Source organism: Mixophyes fleayi, chromosome 2 (assembly GCF_038048845.1).
Source record: "Mixophyes fleayi isolate aMixFle1 chromosome 2, aMixFle1.hap1, whole genome shotgun sequence".
Lineage (NCBI taxonomy): Eukaryota > Metazoa > Chordata > Amphibia > Anura > Limnodynastidae > Mixophyes > Mixophyes fleayi.
In genome coordinates, this window is record NC_134403.1 from 149,071,898 (window position 1) to 149,094,576 (window position 22,679).

A 22,679-nucleotide genomic window follows, 5' to 3' on the forward strand; every position below is an offset into this window, starting at 1 on the left:
TTCATGTTCTGATGTCTTCTGTCCTCTCTGCTGCCGCTCCTCACAAACGCTGTCGGGCGTGATGACGTCACGCCCGTCAGTTAGTGAAGGCAAGGGGGTCCGGCGCTGGATGGGTAAGTTTTTTTTGTTTGTTTTTTATTATTTTTTTAGAGGGTGATCGCGGCACCCTTGTAACAGCGCCACGGCACCCCAGGGAGCCGCGGCACACACTTTGGGAACCTCTGCAGTAGTCTGTTCTCCCCATGATAGGCAGGACTAAGCACCTTCTTCCGGCATGCAGCTTAAATACAGATGCAAATAAATGTTAGGTTTAAGCACCAGGCACTGGCTCGAATCAGGATCCTCGAATATGCACTTCTTAGTCACATCAGGATGCTCACTGTGGTACAAGTTGATCTCTTTGTACAGGTATCTCAACAGTGTCCTTCTTGCCACCACCAATGCATGGCTATCATGAACTAGGAAACCCTGATATTCCTGCCACCCTTGGTACCAGGTGTCACCAGTTGCTAAAGACACCACCTCATACATGTCACCATTCATCTCCTTGTCCGAGAGAGAGAGATGTTTTGGGACTATTAATTTAGTTTTCAATGTTGGTCTAAGTTTATGGAGAAGGAGGGCAAATTTATTAAACGTGAATATGAAATATTAATTGTCAGTAATGGTGTGAAATGGGTTTATTTGTTACATGTGAATACTATTAATTTATTGCTGGGCTGTTTTGTGGGGGGGGGGAAGGTTTTTTAATTACATTTGTATACTATTAATTTCATTTAATTTTATATTCAGGCCTATTTGCAGGGAGGGAGGCCTACTTATTAAATGTGGGTGCTATTGATTTAATGCCAGGGTTGTTTTAGATTAGATTTTTGCGAACATTCTAGGATCTACACAAGCAACAACTGAGTTTAAGTCACCAACAGTCACAGGTGATGAAAGTGACAGGAACAGGTAGGAGAGAGCAGGACAGTCTGCCATCTGTCCTGAATCTGGTGGGGCAGGCCCGAATTTGGGTGACTGTCTCGCTTAGGCAGGATTTGGTATAACTTCAAGGACAGTTGGGAGGTGTGTCCTGCTTCACACTGTACTACTGGTGAAGGCAGAGCTGTGTGTACCTAACAGTAGTGCTCACAGTATTGTCTGTGTATTTGTCTAAAATTATAGCCATAGTACACTTTAGGGGCCCCCCTGTCTAAAGTGCCCCGTGCTCCCCAGAGCCTTAATCCAGCTCTGCTGCTGGGGCTGGTGTCACACAGGCCTATCCTGCTATGAGAATGTGAGGCAAGGTGAGAATGGCAGAATGCTAAGAATAATAACAGAAATAAGGTTCCCACCTCATCTCTCAGCCACCATCCTGTTATTCCTGACATTTTAATAATTACACAGTAACTGGATTTGTAAGTATACAGTTCTACAGTTATTATTTACAAATTAAACTGAATAATTTTAAAAATAATGTATGCAAAAATGTAAAGTAAAACTACTGCTATATATTATGGTGTGGCTGAAGGAACACTATACTCATGTTTTGTACATAAGCAACAATTTTTTTCAATGTCAAACACAGATCTATAAATAATGATTCTAGAATGGTTCTAGAAATGCATTGATTTACTAAAAATACACATTTTCATTTCATGCTAGAAATAGCATAAGATCTATAGTACAACATGAAACAGAACATGAACACTGCTATATAACTAATAAATTGTCGGCATGAGTACGTCTACAATACTTTGACATCTCTATAAAATATCTTACCTGATACATCAAACTCTGCCAGCACTGTGTGTTTTATATTGCAGAAAAGAAAAAATAGTCCTAGCAGCAACATGTTAATAGTGTTTTACTGAAATATTGAAAATATACCGTCTGTTGTTTTGTCAAGCAGGAAATAAAGACAGCATCACAATTTAGAAATACTTCCTTTCCCTTACAACATCCGCCTGTCAAAGAGAGAGAAAGAAAAAATTAATTAATTATTTCTCACGTTTATTATTTAAAGGTCCATTTATTAAAATGCAGTGACAGTCAATATGCATCACTGTAAATTTGCTGCTTCAGAGGTACCTCTGCATTGTAGAAGTTCTCAAGAATTGCTATTCTCACTTTGTCATTCTATTTATTACATCATGTTGCCATATTTGAGCCTGAAGCCATCACATTGTTCCAGTACTGCTATATGCCATTGTGTTTATTAAATTTCGTTGCCATATTTGAACCTGGTGCCATCACATTGGTCCAGTGCTGCTATATGCTATTATATTTAACATATGTATTTCTATTATTGCAACAACAAGGTACTTGCCCTTTATAGTTTTGCACTTTATAAATGTGCTAGGTGGCCCAATACATTGTGTCCGCTTTTAGTTGAATTTCCCTGAATTGATCCCTGTTAGGTGGAACCTATCTATTATTTGGAAGCGCAGTGAAGATACAGGTGAGGGCCCTGTCGGAAGGTCAAAGGTGAGAAAGAGAAGACACATACATCCAAGCTAGAAATGAGTGGTTTGGATTCAGAGAAATTCGACAGATCCAAGATTTGGGGTTCCGAGTAAAACCTAGTGATGACTCAGTTTTGCGCGACAATTTTGGATCTCAAAATGGAGCAAAACATCATTTTGCGAGAATATTGGATCGATATCTTCTATATAGAGTCCTCCCTCGTTTTCTCACATGCCATTGTAGAACACACAGCGTGTAGGGAGGATGTTTGCTGCAGTGCTCTGCATTGAAAATAGTGTTTTGTTCTGTAGGGATCAATATATATATATATATATATATATATATATATATATGTATATATATATATATATATATATATATATATATATTTACATGTACACATATATATACATATACACATATACATATACATTTGCTTATCAATTGATTTTTATTTCAATCTGACAGAAAGTTTAGACAGAGTAATAGCCAGGGCCTGATTAAGGGTTCTTATCCTTACCACTGCATATCTGTGTGTATATAGCAAATTGAAAACATGAGGTGTTGGTTCAAATTTTGATTACAACATTTAAGCCTGCATCCCAGCATCAAGGGCACCTCAAAATTGTAAAATATTAATTAAGACATAAAATACACTTCATTCTGCAAACATATTACAATGTCATTACAGTAAAATTCTGCATTCTAAGTTAGACAAATTGTGCTGCTCTCTGTTACCTGATCTTGCAGTGTAGACTACCTATCTCTTTCTTGTTCTTGGTGCGTTGTTGTCAGTTGGCTGGCTTCTGGAAACTTGGAGTCCTGAATTGAAAATGTGCATAAATTGTATTATAATTAGAGATGCTCGGGCTCGATTCTCGGAAAACTGAGCCCACCTGAACTTTTCCCATCCAAGCTTGGCATTTTCACGCGCCCTCAGAAGTGAAAACAAGGCAAAACGTTGTCGGATCTCTCGAGTTTTGGATTCTATAACTAACGTCCTCCACGGTGAACCAGCACCATTTCACAGAGAGACACAGAAGGGATAGCACGGTTCTAGGCAGTCTTTAAAACAGAAAGAGGAGGAGGTGCCAGTTTTCTTAAAAATCTCCAGTGACATTCTACACAGAAGCAGGAGAGGTCCATTGCTCCATTGCTAATTGTCATTGCTGAAATAAAAATAATAGGGCTGGCAGTGTACTTCAAAATCTGCAGTCACATTGTACTGTGTTATTATAGCTCACACAGAAATAGGAGAGGTCCCAGTTTTGTTGCCAGTCTACAGTCTACGTGGCATTGCTCCATTGCTAATTGTCATTGCTGAAAGAGCAATAATAGGGCTGTCAGTGTTCTTCAAAATCTGCAGTCACATTGAATTGTGCCATAGCTCACCCAGAAATAGGAGAGGTGGCAGTGTTTAGTGCTGAAACAGAAATTCAAATATTAGGGCCAATGCCAAGGGAATGATAATTGCCAAGGGAAGATCCGCAGGGAAGGTCAGGACAAGACGAGTCAGGAGCCAGGAAACCAATCAGGGTGTTGGGAAGCACAATGGAATGCTGGAGAAAAACGTTCATACTCTGGCACCCTAATGGTGCCAGAGACTTCCTGATATAGGGATTACCTCCCTCTAATTGGTGGACAGAGATCAGCTGGGCCTCCACGGCACCCTTTTGCCTAGCAGCAGGACGGGCGCTACTGCGCATGTGCCCTGCGGCCGGGTGGAAGTACGTCATTCGTCCCATTGCCAGGCCACAGGGTATGACGAGCAGGAAACTCGGGCATCCTTCCCTGGCACTGGGTGAAAGTGTGGGGACGGCGCCTGACAATTCTTACCAGGGATAAGAAGAAGGAGATTGTCATGCCTGGGCATAAGACCAAAAAATCCACCTATTATGTGTGCAATTATTTTTACCCAATCCTGACAACAGTTGTTTAGTCATTTGTAGCGTTTGTAAAGCCACACCGACAACACTTTCCTCATCAATATCCTCACTAGTGATCGGAGTTAGTCCTACATCCAAGTTGCTAAGGCTAGATGAATTCTCCCCTATCCAGGATTACTCTGAAGAATTCTTGAGTGTTAGTCCCTCTGTTGCTTCTGGGGGTGGATCTTTAACCCAGAAGTAGACCAAGAAGAAGATTACTAGTAGTTTACAAAATTGACTGTTAAACAATCCTTTGCAAGAGGAAGAAAGTATGAACGCTGTCACCTAGTTGCAAAGTGGATCACAGACTCCATGGCGACTATGCTAATATTAGATCTGCGTCCACTATCCACAATTAATGCAGATGGTTTTTAGACAGTTAATTGAGATCCTGTGTCCCCGTTACCAAATTTCATCACAACACCTTTTTACTAGAAAGCAATTCCTCACCTCTTCTAGAAGGTTCCATAAAATGTAATTATTGGGCTACAAAATGTCATTCTACCCACTGTACACTTAACCACAGATATGTGGACATGCGGAACTGGGCAAACTAAAGATTATATGACTGTGACAACCCACTGGGTTAGTGAGTTGCCTTTAGCAGCAGGATTATTCCGAGGCAGGCTACTCTGTGTATCAGTGGCTTCGCTAAGAGGCATACCGATGACAACCTGTTCGAAAAACTAAGGGATGTCATTGCAGCTTATCCCGTTTGGACTCTCCTGAGGATATGTCATTTATGATAATGCCACCAAATATTGTGAGAGCATTACAGCTGGGTTAAATCCATCACATTCCCTGTTTTGTTCACACAATCTATTTGGTGGTACAGAACTTTTTGAAAAATTACAGGGACGTGCAGGAGATGCTGTCTGTGGCCCGAAAAATTTTGGGACATCTTCGTCATTCTGCAAAAGCATGTAGGAAATTGCAGCAGCTGCAAGAACAAATTATTTAGCCCTATCACCAACTGAAGCAAGAGGTGCTAACAAGGTGAAATTCCACATTTTATATGCTTGTCAGGATGGAGGAACAGCGAAAAGCCATCCACGCTTACTCCACAAGCCATGACATTGGGAAAGGAGGGGGAATGTATATTTAGTCAAGCTCAGTGGAGAATACTTTCCGTGTTGTGCAAGGTGCTGAAACAATTCAAAGTAGCCACCTGTGTACTGAGTTCAGACACTAATAGCTTGAGCAAAGTGATACCCTTAATTAGACTTTTGGAAAAGCACCTTGAAAAATTGAAGGAGGAGATGAAACAAAGAAATTACGCTAAGTATGTCGAACTTTTGATGAAGTACTTTAATCGCTTCGCCAGGATCGAAGAGTTACCAACTTCTGAAAATCATATCTCTACATTTGGTGACTATGCTTGATCCTAGGTTTAAGAGTTATGTCTTCTCTTTATTTTCCACTGTCCCAGATAATGATGCAATGACCTCCAGGTAAGCAAGTTGACAGCTGAAGTGGTACCTGACATGACAGTATCCCCTCCTTCAGTTTCTGAGGCTACTGTTGCTAGGAATAAACTAAACTTTTCTAAGAGACCCAAGGATGATGCAGATGATTCAGCAGAACATTTTGACATTTATAAATAAATATAAATAACACCCTGGTTTCTCAGACCAGACATCCTGTTTGCTTCTGATGAAAGTGCTATGCAGCACAGAAACGCGTCAAGGTTCCTTACAACTTCTTTTGTGAGTTTGTACACAACTGAATACCATACAGCGTGCATGTTACATACTCCATCTTCAACGCCATTTCTGTGACTTATAAAGCACAGTATTACAGGACAATTATAAGCGGAAAGTATCATTTCAAGCCGTGGAATTGGTAAACACCTCCTCTGCATTAATTTGTCCAGTGGCGGTGCATCCACACAGGACAGCACAAACAGAAGACACTATATCGAGCTGACATATCTGTAAATCCATTTTTGCCGTAGCCCATTCCCCTGCAGTGCATCTGTACATTACAGTATTTATCCATGGTTTTATACCCTACCACTATCTTCAATAATCGTGAGCAGCCGGCTACACGCTGTTTCAGTGACTTGTTATTACAACACCACTTCAAAACAAATTCAATATTGAGGAGCATATCAATTAGCTCCGCTTATTCCCGCTTGCAAATGTTACAAAATAAATTTGTCAATTAATGTGCATATTCGAATTACTGGTATTTGATATTTTATGTCATTACATCATCTGGAATTATTGGACAATCAGTTGCTTATGTTTACAAGTCGGCTAATAGGATTCATAGTTTATCTTCATTTAAGGCTTATGTTTTCTATTTTTCAACATTTTTTGTAATAAATTCAGTGATATGTTATATTTTAATTGGGAATGCGACTTTTAATATTTTATATTTATTTATTTTATATTTATGATTATATTTGCAATTTGTTTTTAGCGTAGACACTCCAACCATACTAGTTCTCTTTTCTATTGGGTAATCCCAGTACCCTTTGTGACTGCAGCTTTATTTTTATTGATCATATTATAACTATTAGCGCCATTAGGGTTTGAGTTGGAATCATGTCCCTATGGATACGTCACGCCATTGACTGTTTTGCAGGGCTACATTCTTACTCATAGACAAATCATTTTGACATTTGGTCTGGTATAAAAGAATTGCCCAAAAATCATGACAGCTCGGTCATAAAGTGAACTACAAAATCAACGAGGAAGGCCTTTACTGGCATGTAGATCAAAGTCCAGAGACTTCTGTAATGGTGGATTTTAACCTTCTTCAGTGTCTTCTCCAAATGTTACTGCCAGAAAAAAAACTTCACTTTTTTAATAGTCACGTTGATGATGAGTCAACAACACAGCAGCACACCAATGTGAAAGGTTATTACATCCGGTCAGGCTTAAAAGAAATGTCCAAATGTATTGACATGTCTACCGTGCCTCAGTCTGATACACTTTGTTTTAGTAGAATGGTGGAGAATTACTTTAATTATCTAATGTCTGTTGGTGAGAAAAATCCTTCCACCAGAATTTTGCTGGCTTAATAATGCATACCTCCTCCCTCTCTTATTTCTGTGGTGATCACAATCTGACCCTAGTTCTCTGGTGGCATTATTATGCATTTCCTCCTCCTCCTACCCTAATCTATATTGGTGATAAAAATCAGACCCCAGATCTACTGTATACCCCCCCTGTAACAGTATTGGGGAAGTCACAGGCTAATCCCCTGAACCGACCGAGTGTACCCTCTCTGGCTATGGGACTGTCAGCCCTAGCCAGGCTTTTCTTTAAATTTCCAAGATCTTCACATCAATTTCCATATGGGTCTCCGAGCACAACCTTATTTCTTGGCTCTGGTTCCTTTTGGGTGCAGGGAAGGAGCTATCTCTTCTGGATAACTGATTGACAGTCCTTATCTCTCACTGAGATGCTCCATATATCACTCCTGGACCATGGGCCAGTACTGGCTTCAAGCCTCTTATCTACAACAATAGTTCCCAAGGAAGGAGCCTAATCACTACTGATTTAGTTTGTTACGATAATCTCACTAATGCCCAACTACTAATTTCATACCTAACAATAAAACCTGCACTGTGGTATGTGTTGGTGTATAGGAGCGCTAATGCTCAATCTCCAAAATCGGGTTGCCATATCAACTGCTACTTTCCGTGGTGGTCTAGGAGGAAACAGGAAGTGGGGCAGGACTCCAATGTCTGATTTGCGCTAGTGCGCATGCCCAGACCTCTAAAACCAGAAGTCTGGCTTTTCGCGCATTACATACTTTCAGCCACTGAGGGGACAAGTCGCAGCATTAGTAGCTACGTGAACCATAATATATAAAGCCCCAAAAGCCCTCATATGTGAATCGGAGGCTCCCTATTGTGCCCATAATAAATAGGAGAGTCTTGTTCCACTACAATAGAAGCTGCTGCAGGGCTGTGCAGTATAGCAAACCTGCCTGTATTATATCTGTATATCAGCATAACAGTGCATCTGCACACCAACATATATACAAGTGTGTACTGTGTATCTATTGCCTATTTGGTGCAACTATTGTTACTTCTGAATACTGGTATATCTACAAGCAACTGTGAGTAACTGCATTCATCTGTTGTTGTTATCATCTTTAAATAAACAGCAACCTGTTTAAGTTACAAAAGCGTTGTGGCTTAACAGCCACATTAACACTGCTGAACACCTTTAGTAACAAATTAGCTTTAAAATAGGTAACATATAATATGGTATAAATATTTAAAGCATAATAATAATTATACGATGCATATAATTTTAAAACTATTTTAATTAAATTAGATGTACGGTTTGTTTTTTTATATTCTTAGGGGTTAGTAATACCCCCTTGGTAAAAAGATGCAATGATTGGTAGTAAAAACAAAGTATAGGTATAAACATATATTGAGATATAGCTCTGGATTTGATAAATTTGTATTTTAATACCTTCTAGCATTGACCTAGTAGAACTTGGGATAAAAGGACATGGACACTCCACTGTAGGCAGGCCCGGCGCTCCCATTAGGCAAGGTTAGGTACTTGCCTAGGGCGCCGGGCTCTGGAGGGCGCCACAGAATTCTAAAATACTTTAAAACTGTGCGGCGACCGCTGACCATACCTGTCACGGCCGCCGCACAGCATTCAGATGGACGGGGAGGGGGGGAAGAGGCTATTTTGTCACCACCGCCGCCTCTCTGCTCCATCTCCTCCCCTCCACTTACTAGTGTCAGTGAGTGGAGGGGAGGAGACGGAGCAGAGAGGCGGCGGTGGTGAGACAAGGTAAGGAGAGGAGGGAGGAGGGCGGCGATTTTTGCGGGGGGTAGGGGCATGCGGCAATTTTTGCCGGGGGGGGCGCCACTTTTTAAAAATGCCTAGGGCGCCGTGGACCCTAGCACCGGCCCTGACTGTAGGGCATTTTTTACTCCACAAGAAGGTGTGCTATGTCCAGGAGTTTACCTTTCCCTTCAGAAGCGCTAGGTTACACCTGCTTCTCTTTTGCAGGATCCCCAGCCACAATGGTGAGCGAGGACATACATTTCAAAGAGAAAGAGCATGTGGCCATATAGTGTAGGGCACACATTCTGTGCAGCCCAGGCAGTACATAGCTTCTTGATGTTAACAGCTCTAAATCAGCTCTCACCATCTCATAAAGGTGCATGAGGTTAGCGCGATTCCAGCAGAACAGGCACACAAATTTCTGCTCAAAGTTCAGGGCCAAGCAAGCTCTATAACAATGTGCAGGACTTTTATGGACCCTGGATCTGGTAATGAGCCTCCTCCACCCTCCAGCACCTCTCCTCCTCAGTTAAATGGAGGACCTCACTAATGACTCTCGCTAGACAAATAACCAGCTGAATCATTTTTTCATCTCACCTGCCAGAGGCACCACTATTTTTTGCTTTGTTTTTCAGTGTGTTTCACAGCAATATTCTAAACTGCAGCTTCATATATCAGATGGGTTGTTTTCAGTCCATGTTAAACATCAGGATGGCAAATTGAAGCGAGTTGCGGTTGAAAAACATGGCGATTTTCTAGTAATTTAGCCTTTAATAAATACTGCAGTTTGCGCATCAACCCCCACAAAAATTTTAAAATAGCAAGTTCATCAAATAACACATTGATACATTTTTCCCATTCTGTTATTTAGTTTTTTTTCTGTTTTATTTTGGAACAGTAGTCTTTTGTAGCCAGCAGGGGTCACTGCTACAACTGAGACTTTAATACTTTGAAAAGCTTGAATCAACATGAAGGCTTAGAATGTATAACTGTAATACTTACAGATATATTTAAAAAGTTTTTATCCCATCTCCAGCAAATCTATTAATTAATCATTATGGTGAGCATAACAATGTGTATTAATTAAGAAGCATACACAGTGGTAACTAATTATCTTGACTAATTTCCTTTAATGAATTTCATCTAAAATGTGATTTTAAATTAATTTAAATAGAATTAATAAATAATCTGATCAAATAAATAATGCACATGTTTTTAAAACTTTTTGTATTTCTATATCAAATACATTGATTCAGCATTCACTGTCTGTACTGGAAAATACATGCAGTCTTAAAATTATTAATTCTGTGAACACAATTAGAATTTTTAAAAACATTGAATTTATTGAACTTGAGTTTTCATTCATCTTTACTATGTAACTATGAAAGGCATTGTCAGGATACTGTCACAGACTTTAATTTGAGTCAGTTTTAATAAAATTTAACGGCAGTCATGAGGCATTTCACACAAAAAAAACCCAAAAGAAATGAAAATGTACCCATAACCACAAGAGTCGTTATGTTTATTATTACTAAGATTGTGAATGTTGATAAGTTTCTTTTTATGCAGAGAATGTTTTTGAAAAGTGTTTTCAGAAAACAGCCACTCATAAGGTCATATAACCTTGGATTTTAATAGCGCCACCTTCCCCTAGGCACCATTGCAATTTTAGTTTATAATAGGAACAAGAGAGCGCCGTGCTGCTTGTGCCACAAAAACGTATATGGTTTTTGGTGTAACTTTTAATACCTATAACATTTGGTAAACTAGCATCCAGAGACAAGGTGAGGGCTGGAGACATAAAGAATAGAGGAAAAGGATATAGAAAAATTTGGAACGATCTTTTAGTAATATAGATATATTGGTAGTACTAGCCAGCTGCCAATCATTTTGCTGTCATCAATAGCCACCTTAATCTTGTTATTTCAAAAGCTTCAAATAGAAGAGTAAATGAATAAAGGTAGCCTCCAGAAAGTTTGGATAGAGCAGTACAACTCTGAATCCAAGTGATTTGAAAGCAGCTCTTACTGGAGGTCATTTAAAAAGTGCAAATTTTCCACTTGTCACTTTGATGGAGAAACACATTTCCAGGCATATTCAGCAATGTAATTAACAGACACACAAACAATTGCTGCTTTTATTATCACTTATAGCCAACATAACTTATAATAAATATGCAGTGAAAAGGTCCTGTACCTCTAAAGAGTGGAAAGACTCATAGTATAATATGATGAGAAATCACCAAGCTTTAAAGATTTGGGCAATACCAATATCCACTTGATATACAAATTCATAAGATCTTTCTTCTACTATTTTTTACAGTGAATGATTCGATTGTGATTCATTTTATAAACAAGGCATGCAGCCAGAATCTGTCTATCATCCTATCCAAATATATGTCTTCATATAAAATTTGATATCACCAAAACCCTGAATCATACTCTTTTTCATATTTGAATCCATATACATGGTATAACTACCTAACCCAAGGAGTGCATGGCCAATTGCAAGTTTGTATTAAAATGGCAATTTGAATCTGACACATTTCTGATATACTTTAGCTAATCTAATTGGAAAAAGACAAAAAAAGTCCAACAAATTAGGATCCGGAAAAGATAAGAGAGACTTATCCAAAATCACTACCTAGACATCTGCACCATCTAGGCCTTGGCACATTCATAGATACCCTGACCACCAAGGCCCCTGCACCATTGTGCACTTCACTCCATTCAAGATCCTATTCCTTCCTGCAAATCATATTGCACTCCTCTTGAACTGAAACCTCATACTTGTCCTGTTACCTCTCAATGCCTCCCCGCCCTCCCTTTAATACCTGACCTTACTGAACATGTCTGGAAACCCCAACCAGGCCTGCTTACCATACTGTTAGGCTAGCACCAACAATTACAAGGTATGTGAAACTGAATTACAGTCTTTATTTTATAACACAATAGATCAGCAACAAATAATATATGCATCAGATGCAGACTACCAGGTTCAGAATCATATGCAGATTAATCAGGTTCAGAATTATATGTAGATGGCTCTGCTATAAACAGGCAGAAATTCAGGATACAGAAAGTCCCAATGTCAGAGCAGGAGATTACCCCAAATTAGCAGACGTGGTGCAGTGGAATGTCACAATATACTTATCAGTAGAGTACAACATAACATATATAATAAGTCCAGAATGTCCAAAATATTCAGAGACAGACTCTGAGTCCCTCAGAACAGCAAGCCACAATAGCTCTTGAAGCACTGCAAAAGTCAATGCAATTGCACAACTGGTGGTCAAAATGCAAGATGGAATTGATATGGAGTAGCTGAACACCAGAGAGATGTACCACCAAATGTCAGCAAACAGAACTTGTTGTATAAATGGTACTGGTACCTCAGCTTTCTCGGGACACTACCACCTCAGCCAGGATTTGAGCACTGAGTATATGGCAGCCAAGCAGGTAACAGGAACATGACAGAGCCAGTAATCAGAACCAGATTCATGTCAGACCTAGGCAGGAATCAGAACCAGGAAGCAGAAAAAGGATAATTCAGCACAGGAACCAGGAGGCTGCAGCTAGAAGCAAAACACTATCACTAGCAAAGGTGGAGTGGCAGGAAAGGCCTTAAATAGTGCAGACAACCAATTAGGATAACACAGGTAACACACCTGTAATGCAGCTCAGAACAATTGAAAGCAGAGAGTTTGCATACACAGGCAAATACAGTGAAACATGACATCTAAAAACAGAATCCCATCACATGCAGGTAGTACACCTGTGTTACAGCTCAAAGCAATTGAAAACAAGCAGCTCTCACACTCAGGGAAACAGAAACAGATAACAGAAGCAGATTCCTAACTGTCACGAAAGCCACATAATGGGAATGGTCTTGATCTCTGCTCGAGTGACAGCTTACCCCCAGAGAGTTACGGAGTCTAACGGAGGAGAGGTATTCACCAAGGACTCCAGCAAGTGAATATGGTCTTAGCTGCTCTCAACCGCAGGTCGCAGTCTTCTAGGGGGCGCAGAGCAGATAATGCGCTGAACCACCAAGTAGCTGTAAGGCACAATAGGTGCAGCAGTGAGGAGATGAACTGCAGAGAGCAGGAGCACTGAGATCAACACAGGTGTTTATAACTTTGGAACAGGACCGATGATGAGCAATACTCTGCAGTGAGGCCACAGGTCTTGACTGTGAAATAGGCTGCACAGGTAATGCTGAGAAGCAATGAGCTGTACAGGTAATTGTCACGTCGGTCCCATAGACAGGTACCGGCATTGTTACCTTCTTCCTGTAAGCGGTGATTAAGGTTGCTAACTTCATTATCCAGGCATCATTTGTATTTGGTTCTGCGCATGTGCTACCTATTGCCCCCACTCATGACCTCCTACCTGCTCTCATTGGTTCTAAGTATTTTGGAGCACTATTTAAACCTCCCATTGTTCCTCTGTGCAATGCCTATACTTCGAGTTACTTACTAACCCTATAGGATTTGACCCTCCTGTGGTGGCTGCTCGTACCTCCTGGATCAGCTGAACTCCTCTCTACTGGTGCTGATAACGAACTGCCTGTTGCACCTGTACTCATGGCTGCTGCTCTGAAATCAGCATCTACGGATCAGCTAGTTCAACGCCACTGCTGTTTCTCCATTGGAACGGCTGCTGTACCAGTAACTCCCCTCTTGTTCTGAATCCCCCTTCACGGATCAGCTAAGTTCTATTCCTCCGTTACTCTTGTATATGGAACTGCTGTTAATGAACTGCCTGTTGCACCTGTACTCATTAATGCTGCTCTTAATTCACCATCTACGGATCAGCTAGTTCAACGCCACTGCTGCTTCTACGCTAGAACTGCAGCTATACCAGTAACTCACCCGTTGTTCTGAATCACCATTCACGGATCAGCTAAGTTCTATTCCTCTGTTACTTTCATATATTGAACTGCCGCTGTACCAGTAACTCACCTGGTGCTTGAATCATCATTTACGGATCAGCCGAATTCTATTTCATGTCTGCCTCTGTTTGAACTGACGCTGTGTCAATGGTTCGCCTGCTATGCTGTGAGTTATTTCCTACGAATCAGCTAAGTTCTACTTCATTATTATGCTTGTCAGAACTGCCGCTGTACCAGTGATTCACCTACTATACTCTGAGTTACTATTTTGGATCAGCTAGTTCTATCCTTCATTACTGCTATCGTTGAACTGTTGCTGTATAAGTGATCTCCCGCAGTCATTTTGAGTTACCATCTACGCATCAAGCTAGTTTCATTCCATTACTGTTTATATTGAACTGTTGCTGTATCAGTGATTCTTCTGCTGTTGCCTTGAGTTACCAATTACGGATCAGTTAGTTCTACTTCATTATCACCTCCATCTGAACTATTGCTGTATTAGTTTATCTGCTGTTGCTCTGAGTTACCAACTACGGATCTGCCAGTCCTAGTCCGTTACTTCTTTGATTTAACTGTATTGCATCAGTATTCATCTGCAGTTGTCCTGACGTATCATCTATATCTCAGTTATCATGCTCCAGTGTTGCCTTCATTTGTATTGTCACTGAACCAGGGAATATCAAGCTCTTGCTATTCAGATTCATGACAGTAATGCTGAGAAGCGATGAGCTGCACAGGTAATGCTGAGAAGTGATGAGCTGCACAGGTAATGCTGAGAAGCGATGAGCTGCACAGGTAATGCTGAGAAGCGGTGAGCTGCACAGGTAATGCTGAGAAGCGATGAGCTGCACAGGTAATGCTGAGAAGCGATGAGCTGCACAGGTAATGCTGAGAAGCGATGAGCTGCACAGGTAATGCTGAGAAGCGATGAGCTGCACAATCAACGATGTCAGGAACAAAGGAAGTATATGAACAGGAGTTACAGGAAATGCTTCCTATCTGGTAGAGAGACCTGATGATCTGACACCCATTAAAGAGAGGAAGGCCCTTATAAAGGGAACTGGCTGAAGATGATCCATTCACTGCGGAGCAGAGGTTTCAAAAGTTCCTGGGGTAGCGCATGCGCAGATCACTTGGCAAGATGGTGTCCAATGATAGAGGAACGCCAGGCTGAACAACAGATAGCGGTTATCATGGGAAACCAATGAACACAATGAACAGCCCAGAACTAAACTGGTGAGATGCGTGATACTAACACCCTACCATTGTTGATCCCTCTCTCACCTTACATTACTGGAACTGCCTGAACCATTTCTCATCCATAATCTTTACTGCCAGTCCTGCAAACTCCTCATGTCTGGGGGCTATTCACTCTAGATTGTAAGCTTGCAAAAGTTTGGCCTTCTCTACCTTCTGTTCTCATGTCTGTTTCCTGTCTCGCCTATGTCGAAGTCGTATAATTGGATGAACGAAAGTATATTGGTTTACTATTGTTTTGCCGTGCGATTGCGATCCGTACGCCACGTAACACGTGGCGTGGTGCGATCGCACGGTAAAATACGCACGCACACACTCTCATTACAACATTTAGTTATTTATTCATATTCATATTGGTTTCGTTACACTGTAATTTATGAGCAGATAATATTTGGTTTATTATTAGTCTATATATATATATATATAATATGATTATATGTACATTTTAGTGTTATTAAAGGTTTAGGTTATAGGAAAGGTGTCATGCCTGATATCATATTGATCCCCTAATCATCAGCAGCTGTCCGGTGCAGTCGGCGAAGAGATCGCACATTGCATACTTTAGTTATTGATATTAGAGAATAAAACTTTTGTATGATGCTGGCTATGAAAGGAGCAGACCCCCTTGAGAGACGACCCCCACCTTTGGATTTCTTAGATTGAATCAGCTTATGACCTGTTTACCCTGGAGCCACCCAACGTCTGGACCTATAGAAACAAACTACGTCATCTCTATTGTTCTCTGTAACACTGAATGTGTATATATGATCATAGCTGCACACCCAGCCTCAGTCAACTTTGACACAGTATTCTAACAGATATACTGTCCACCGGGTCCCGTGGGTGCGCAGCGAGCGCATGTGATAGCATTGGTATGTATTTATCTTTTGGTATTGGCTGTACTGTACTGTATCATAATATAATAATGTATTGAATTGTTGACTACTTACATGTGCTAAAAAAGAAATCACTTTGTGCGTTAGAAACACAATACAATCGCTTGGGCAATGCTTATTTGAAAACGATAGAATTACTTTAATACCTATTACGTAAGTAACCTGTTCCCATGCTCTTAAGCATAACTTGAATGCACCCATGCTCTCACTTCATACCCTCTGTCTCACATTCGTCTCTGATCTCATCCACTTCAAAAATAATTTGCTCATTATGTTCCTTCATGCATAACTTAATTGTGCCCATTATGACTGTCTCACCTATGAATGCTCCTGTAACTAATGCACCGTTCTACTTTATATGTTTATGTGACATTCTCTATATTTAATTTGTAAAGTGCTTGGAGCCATAATGGGAGAAAAGCGATGTATGTGTGTATAAATATATATATATATATATACATACATACATATGTCTATATAAGCATATATACATATGTATATATATATATATATATATACATATGTCTATATATGTGTATATATATATATATATATATATATATATATATATATATAAATATATGTATATATGTGTATCTATATATATATATATGTGTGTATCTATATATATATATATATATATATATATATATATATATTTATTATTATTAGCAGCAGTGGTGGTTTTATTATTGTGTAGTAATGCTATTGTTATTATTATTAGTATTATTATTAATAATAATATTATTTGTATTATTATTGTGAAATAAAGGTAGTCCCGATGTTCCCTTGCTTGTAAGATTAATTGAAGCAACAGAGGCTAAACTGAGCAGTGTTTGAAGTCAAAAGAAGTACAGTTTCATTCATTGAAAGGGATGGTACTAAAGTGGTTGGATGGACAATCATTTCTAAATTACTTCTCTGGAAAACAACATCTCAGTCACTCTAGTGCAGGGAGTCTGGTACATAAACTTATATATTGGTGTACGACTCACACCCTGCTGCCCTATGACCAGTATCTGCACCATTTTACAGCCTATTTTCAGCAGGGTGACATGGAGTCTAATGTGAAATACATTACATTATGAGAATAAACTCAGTTTTCAACTGCTGCTTCAGATTACTACATATAGCGTTTTGCACAGTGCACCTCTGGAGATTTTCCCATGTCTCTAAACACCTTTGTACACTCTGAAGGTACATTCATAAAGGGATGGGCATGCATCTTGTTGTGTACTGGTAGAACCATTCAGATTCACCGATGCTAAACTAATATACTGGGCCAACATCACATTCAAGCTGCAATGTGTTTTATTACCATTATTTAGCACATGCTTCAATACAAAGTATAGCCATCTATCTACTACCAAGTTCAAACAGCTATTTTGGCATGTGTTTGTCAAGGTTATTTATTGTCCATTCCTCAGAACCCTCTGCACACAGTACCACAAACCACAATCCCATTTCTAAAAATTACCACACAAGTTCCATCTCTGTCTATCAATTTCTTGTGTACAAAGGAAGTGACATGTGTGACCTAATGTGAAACAAATGTGGTATTGTAATCTTCAATCTTCACCTACAAAACTTTCTGGTTTGGTGGGGCTTGTCACACCTAGTCACACCTAGTCACACCTAGTTAACCTTTTCATTTATACACATGAACTCATGTCTATTTAATAGTCTCCATCTCCCTAAAGGAATATAACTGTGGTGCCAGAGTTGGGTTCACACAGCTGAGATAACACTGGATAGTACTAGAGATGAGCGCACTCGGATTTTGTGAATCCGAGCCCACCCGAACCTTTCCGATCCGAGTCGGATCCGAGACAGATCCGGGTATTGGCGCCAAATGAAAACTTGAAACCGAGGCTCTGAGTCATAGTCCCGCTGTCGGATCTCGCGATACTCGGAACCTATAAATTCCCCGCTAGTCACCGCCATCTTCACTCGGGCATTGATCAGGGTAGAGGGAGGGTGTGTTAGGTGGTCCTCTGTTCTGGTAGATCTCGTGCTGTGCTGTTTAGTTCTGTGCTGTGCTGTGCTGTGTTCTGCAGTATCAGTCCAGTGGTGCTGTGTGCTGTGCTCTGTCAATTTTGAGTTCAGTGGTGCTGCTGGGTCCTGTGTGCTGTGTCCTGTTCAGTCCAGTGGTCCTGTGTCCCGTGCTCTGTGCTTCTAAGGGCATAGTTATTTCCCCAATATTCCCAAGTGTTTAAAAAATAAAAAAAAATTAATAAAAAAAAAAAATTTTTTTTTTTTTTTAAAAAAAAATTAAATTACAACAAGATTTGCAAAACCAATCCTGCAGTATAAGACCATTGGTACTGCAATATTACCAAGTTTACACATTCTGCAGTATCTTGTGGTATATATAATGGAGAGCAAAAATTTGGAGGATAAAGTAGGGAAAGATCAAGACCCACTTCCTCCTAATACTGAAGCTGCTGCCACTAGTCATGACATAGACGATGAAATGCCATCAACGTCGTCTTCCAAGCCCGATGCCCAATCTCGTAGTACCGGGCATGTAAAATCCAAAAAGCCCAAGTTAAGAAAAAGTAGCAAAAAGAGAAACTTAAAATCATCTGAGGAGAAACGTAAAGTTGCCAATATGCCATTTACGACACGGAGTGGCAAGGAACAGCTTAGGCCCTGGCCCGTGTTCATGACTAGTGGTTCAGCTTCACCCACGGATCTTAGCCCTCCTCCTCCTCCCCCCCCCCCTACAAAAAATTTAAGAGAGTTATGCTGTCAGCAACAAAACAGCAAACAACTCTGCCTTCTAAAGAGAAATTATCACAAATCCCCAAGGCGAGTCCAAGGACGTTGGTGGTTGTCAAGCCTGACCTTACCATCACTGTACGGGAAGAGGTGGCTCGGGAGGAGGCTATTGATGATGTAGCTGGCGCTGTGGAGGAACTTGATGATGAGGATGGTGATGTGGTTATTGTAAATGAGGCACCAGGGGGGGAAACAGCTGATGTCCATGGGATGAAAAAGCCCATCGTCATGCCTGGTCAGAAGACCAAAAAATGCACCTCTTCGGTCTGGAGTTATTTTTATCTAAATCCAGACAACCAATGTATGGCCATATGTAGCTTATGTAAAGCTCAAATAAGCAGGGGTAAGGATCTTGCCCACCTAGGGACATCCTCCCTTATACGTCACCTGAATAACCTTCATAGTTCAGTGGTTAGTTCAGGAACTGGGGCTAGGACCGTCATCGGTACAGGGACACCTAAATCCCGTGGTCCAGTTGGATACACACCAGCAACACCCTCCTCGTCAACTTCCTCCACGATCTCCATCAGATTGAGTCCTGCAGCCCAAGTCAGCAGCCAGACTGAGTCCTCTCCAATACGGGATTCATCCGAGGAATCCTGCAGCGGTACGCCTACTACTGCCACTGCTGCTGTTGCTGCTGTTAGTCGGTCATCTTCCCAGAGGGGAAGTCGTAAGACCGCTAAGTCTTTCACAAAACAACTGACCGTCCAACAGTCGTTTGCCATGACCACAAAATACGATAGTAGTCACCCTATTGCAAAGCATATAACTGCGGCTGTAACTGCAATGTTGGTGTTAGATGTGCGCCCGGTGTCCACCATCAGTGGAGTGGGATTTAGAGGGTTGATGGAGGTATTGTGTCCCCGGTACCAAATCCCAACGAGATTCCACTTCACTAGGCAGGCGATACCAAAAATGTACAGAGAAGTACGATCAAGTGTCCTCAGTGCTCTGAAAAATGCGGTTGTACCCACTGTCCACTTAACCACGGACATGTGGACAAGTGGTTCTGGGCAAACGAAGGACTATATGACTGTGACAGCCCACTGGGTAGATACATCGCCTTCCGCAGCAACAGCAACAGCTGCATCAGTAGCAGCATCTACAAAATGGCTGCTCGTGCAAAGGCAGGCAACATTGTGTATTACAGGCTTTAATAAGAGGCACAACGCTGACAACATATTATTATTATTATTAATATTTATTTATAAGGCGCCACAAGGCATCCGCAGCGCCGTACAGAGACAAACAAAATTACAATACAATGGGAGACAGCACAGTACAGTAAACACAGCAACTCAGTAAGCTCAATGCACAGCTAGAGAGGGCGGGGAAGGGGGAGGGAGGATCCGCAAATGACGGGGCCCATCTTGCAACTATTTTTTTGGCATTGTGTGACCATTCAACAGTCGTTTGCCATGTTCAAAAAGTAAAAGAAAATGTCAACAAATTTAAAAAATTAAATCAAAAGTTAAATGCCCTGTCATTATTTAAAACAAGAGGGTTTGACGTGCTAGAATTAGTGTAGTGTTAATATGTTATAAACACTACACTTGGAACTTGGAGGAGGTATTGTGGCCCAGGTATCAAATTTAGTACCGGGGCCACCCGACTACACAGTCCAGAATTTTTTTTTTGGAAATTCAGAGCCGTGGAGGGTTTTTTATTAATTATATTGTGGTGACCACTCCTCTACGCAGTCCAGATACATTTATTGGTGCGAATCATACAAGTTCAGGGTTTTCAAATTATATTGTGGTGACCACTCCTCTACGCAGTCCAGATACATTTATTGGTGCGAATCATACAAGTTCAGGGTTTTTAAATTATATTGTGGTGACCCACTCCTCTACGCAGTCCAAATACATTTATTGGTGCGAATCATACAAGTTCAGGGTTTTTAAATTATATTGTGGTGACCCACTCCTCTATGCAGTCCAGGTACATTTTTTGGTGCGATTAAGACCAGTTGATGGTTTTCTTATTATACTGTGGTGACCCACTCCTCTACGCAGTCCAGATACATTTATTGGTGCGAATCATACAAGTTCAGGGTTTTTAAATTATATTGTGGTGACCCACTCCTCTACGCAGTCCAGATACATTTATTGGTGCGAATCATACAAGTTCAGGGTTTTTAAATTATATTGTGGTGACCCACTCCTCTACGCAGTCCAGGTACATTTTTTGGTGCGATTAAGACCAGTTGATGGTTTTCTTATTATATTGTGGTGACCACTCCTCTACGCAGTCCAGGTACATTTATTGGTGCGAATCATACAAGTTCAGGGTTTTTAAATTATATTGTGGTGACCCACTCCTCTACGCAGTCCAGGTACATATTTTGGTGCGATAAGACCAGTTGATGGTTTTCTTATTATATTGTGGGGACCACTCCACTACGCAGTCCAGAAAGATACCTCGTTGCAACGTTTTGGACTAATAACTATATTGTGAGGTGTTCAGAATACACTGTAAATTAGTGGAAATGCTTGTTATTGAATGTTATTGAGGTTAATAATAGCGTAGGAGTGAAAATAAGCCCAAAAACTTGATTTTTGAACCTTTTATGCTTTTTTCAAAAAAAATCCGAATCCAAAACCTTAAATCCGAACCAAAACCTTTCGGCAGGTGTTTTGCAAAACAAATCCGAACCCAAAACATCGCGAAAATCCGAATCCAAAACACAAAACACGAGACACCAAAAGTCGCCGGTGCACATCCCTAGATAGTACTATATAATGTGATATGTGTGTGCATGAAAAGAGGAAGCAAAATATGGTTTATTGACACTCAGCAGCAGACATGACAAGGTGATAGTCACAGTACTGAACTGACAATAATGATATGCAGAATAATAGCTGAAGCAAAAAAGTAACATAGTGCTGAAAAGGCATCAGGAATATGTAGACAAACATGGAAATACACAATGTAGCAGATAATATATGGCAGTGGACAGTCACTGGTAATGTAGAAGTGTTTCTGACACACTGGTAATGTAGAAGTATCTGTGACACTGATTCACAATATCTGTTATAAATGGTGTTCACTTGTGGCAGGTATGCAGACAGGCTGATGGTATCACAGGTCACAAAGCACAAACAGTTGAACACTGAGAAAGAACAGCAGCACTACGGAGACAGGCCCGGAGCCTGTGGATGAAGAAATGCTGAACCGAGAGTAGGTACTATAGTATGTAACTTCAGTATAGCTACTTGAGTAGTGTGCCGCAGATGGAGGAGGTGTTTGTAAACCAAGTTGAGTAGTCTGCGCAGAAACCACCGTAATTAGAAGCTATAGTCAGGATCCAGTACCAAAGCAGAGCAAGAGTTAAGGAGTCAGAGGTCACTGTAATGCAGAGCCAGAAGCCACCATAATGCAGAGCTAAGTGTCAGAAGCCAGAATTCACCATAATGCAGAGCCAGGGATCAGGAGGCAGAAGTCACCATAACTCAGAGCCAGGGGAGTCAGGAGCCAGCAGTCACCATAATGCAGAACCAGGGGTCAGGATCCAAAACTCACCATAATGCAGAGCGAGAGATCAGGAGCCATGGACTAACTGGATTGGAAGAAACAGGACCAGGAATCTAGCATGTAAATGCTATCACTGGTAATATGAAGATGGGCGCTCCCATTAGGCAAGGTTAGGCACTTGCCTAGGGCGCCGAGCTCTGGAGGGCGCCCTCCAGAATGAAAATTACTTT

At 40.8% G+C, this 22,679-nt stretch overlaps 1 protein-coding gene across 2 annotated transcripts in view; it reads right to left on the minus strand.

Annotated features, from left to right (window-relative positions):
• Positions 1–1,924, minus strand: part of IL18RAP (interleukin 18 receptor accessory protein) — a 57,346-nt gene extending 55,422 nt beyond the window's left edge. Inside the window, exon 1 of one of the 2 annotated variants that reach the window (XM_075200202.1) lies at positions 1,765–1,924. In XM_075200202.1, the coding sequence (XP_075056303.1) occupies positions 1,765–1,837 (73 nt within the window). In that variant the 5' untranslated portion in view covers positions 1,838–1,924. The remainder of the gene's footprint in view (positions 1–1,764) is intronic. The other variant, XM_075200201.1, reaches the window with a different exon arrangement.
• Between the last annotated feature and the right edge of the window lie 20,755 nt (positions 1,925–22,679).